This window comes from Pelophylax lessonae (genome assembly GCF_965119305.1).
Source record: "Pelophylax lessonae genome assembly, chromosome: 4".
Classification (NCBI taxonomy): domain Eukaryota; kingdom Metazoa; phylum Chordata; class Amphibia; order Anura; family Ranidae; genus Pelophylax; species Pelophylax lessonae.
In genome coordinates, this window is record NC_138771.1 from 646,853,027 (window position 1) to 646,855,385 (window position 2,359).

Here is a 2,359-nt window from a genome sequence, read left to right on the forward strand (position 1 = left end):
GACCCCCCCCCCCTTCTAGATTGTAAGCTCTAATGAGCAGGGCCCTCTAATTCCTCCTGTATTGAATTGTATTGTAACTGTATCATCTTCCCTAAAATTGTAAAGTGCTGTGCAAACTGTTGGTGCTATATAAATCCTGTATAATAATAATAATAAAATCATAAAAAATATGTAGGGAGGATCAGTGTCCCTTTTAGTATTGCTAGTTTTGAACTAAAATTAAAAATAAAAAAGTTGGGAGGAGCGAAAAGTGCAGACAACCTGTAGTTTTTCTCATAGTCCTGGCAAGAGATGAAAAATGTGAGGGTTATACTGAGCAGTTTTCCCCCAGTATGAGCAGACAAATGTTGTTTGCAATACAATGACCCATACACACTTTTAGAACAGTTGATCCCTGTTAAGTTATAAGTGTTTTGCACATCTGGGGGGTCAAACAGAGAAGGCAGTATACTAAAGGGCTCAATCTTAATAGGGTTCCGAAGCCTAATGAAGCTCAACACACAGAAAGGAGACTGCTGAGTTTTAAACATCATTAGTATTGGTTGACAAGTGAAAGGGATATTGCAAAGATGTTTCCAGTAAGGAGTTTTAAATTAAAGTAGCTGGAAACCCGATCGGAGGTCAAGAAATCTCTAGTGGTCTTCATACAGAGTTAATATTTACAAAAACAAGATTTGTGCAATACTGTAGAGATAGGACCGGGGATAGTGAAGAGATTGACATTGGTAATATAGGTACCCCGTCATGCCATGAAAGTCTGAAGGGTGTTAGCCTTTTTAGGAACCAAATTGTGGTGCTTGAACTCTAGTATCAATTCATTATTAGCCACTGCTTCTGTATGGTGGATCTCTAATATTTGGAGACCAGTGCACCCCAGGTTCCCCACAAGTTTAAACAGAAATATTATAATTACTTAAGTTTTACCAAATGTTTTTGAAAAATAAACAATTTTATACTGTTCTTCAAATCTTTATTCCTCAAGCTGTATATGAAAGGGTTTATAAAGGGAGTAAAAACAGTGTACAACAATGGCATTATCTTACTGATCATTTGTGATTGTCCTTCCTTTGGAATAAGATACATGACAATTAAGGTTCCATAAAATATAAACACAACGGTGAGATGGGAGCTACAAGTGGAATAAGATTTCAGTCTTCCAGAAAAGGAGGATATCTTTAAAATGGTTAAAACAATATATATATATGAAACCACTATCACTAGGAAGGGTAATACTACCACTGGAAAGCACAACAATGTAATTTCCATTTGAAGTTTGGATGTATCTGAGCAGGAAAGTTCAAATAGAGGATGTGAATCACAGAAGAAATAGTCAATAACATTTGGACCACAATATTCTAATTGACATAAGTGAAGTGTTATTATTAATGACAAAGAACTAGCCAACAGCCAGGATGCAAGCACTAAAAGAATGCAAAGTGTTGGTTTCATAATGGAGATATAATGCAGAGGAGAGCAGATGGCTAGATATCGGTCATAGGACATCACTGTCAGAAGGTAACATTCAAAAGCTTCTGTTGAACTAAAGACATAACACTGAGTAATGCAACCAAAAAATGATATGGAGGTCCGCTCATGTAGAACAATATTTAACAAGTTAGGAACAATATCTGTGGTCAGCATGATGTCAGATATAGAGAGTTGGGAGAGGAAGAAGTACATGGGAGAATGAAGGGTCTTGCTGCTATATACCAGCATGATGATCAAAAAGTTTCCACATATTGTCCCAATGTATATAATAAGGACAAAGGTGAAGAGCAGCAGATTATATATATTCATGCTGTTAAATCCCAAAAAGATGAATGTGGTGACATTATCTTTATGTGTCGCCTGTATGGAAGCAGAAAAAATGTATAATACATTTAAAAGGATTAGCAATAGCACCAAAAATGTATGTTCACTGCAAAATGATTAATAGTAAACAAGGAGAACCTGTGACTTTAAATACCCAATCAATGTTTGGGGAAATAACAAAAAAAATGATTTTTTCAAACACATATTTGGTTGATTGTGGTGGCCATGGCTTCATCCTAGTAAGCTCTGTGAATGTTTCCTTTGCTAAGTGGACAGTCTCTATTCTTTTAGTTCATTGTTCATATAAGAAAAATAACATACAGAGTGAGGAGAAGTACAGAGTTCTTTATAACTATGACACGTGTAAGGTGGAACTATGGGCAAATAAAACATGATATACGGTATGTACAGTTTATACATGATTCGCAAAAAAAGCTTTGAAAAACTACATTTACATGTCAAAAAAGACAATATATATATATATATATATATATATATATATATATATATATATATAGCTTTAGTATTTGGCCTTACATACATTTTA

General features: G+C 34.7%; 1 protein-coding gene across 1 annotated transcript; it reads right to left on the minus strand.

The window, feature by feature from the left end:
- Positions 1-909: 909 nt before the first annotated feature.
- Positions 910-1,737, minus strand: LOC309554768 (olfactory receptor 1468-like; the record flags this gene model as incomplete). The annotated part of the gene is made up of 1 exon (XM_082256469.1): positions 910-1,737. Exon 1 carries the CDS (start codon positions 1,714-1,716, stop codon positions 910-912), a length of 807 nt encoding a protein of 268 aa, XP_082112595.1. The 5' UTR covers positions 1,717-1,737.
- Between the last annotated feature and the right edge of the window lie 622 nt (positions 1,738-2,359).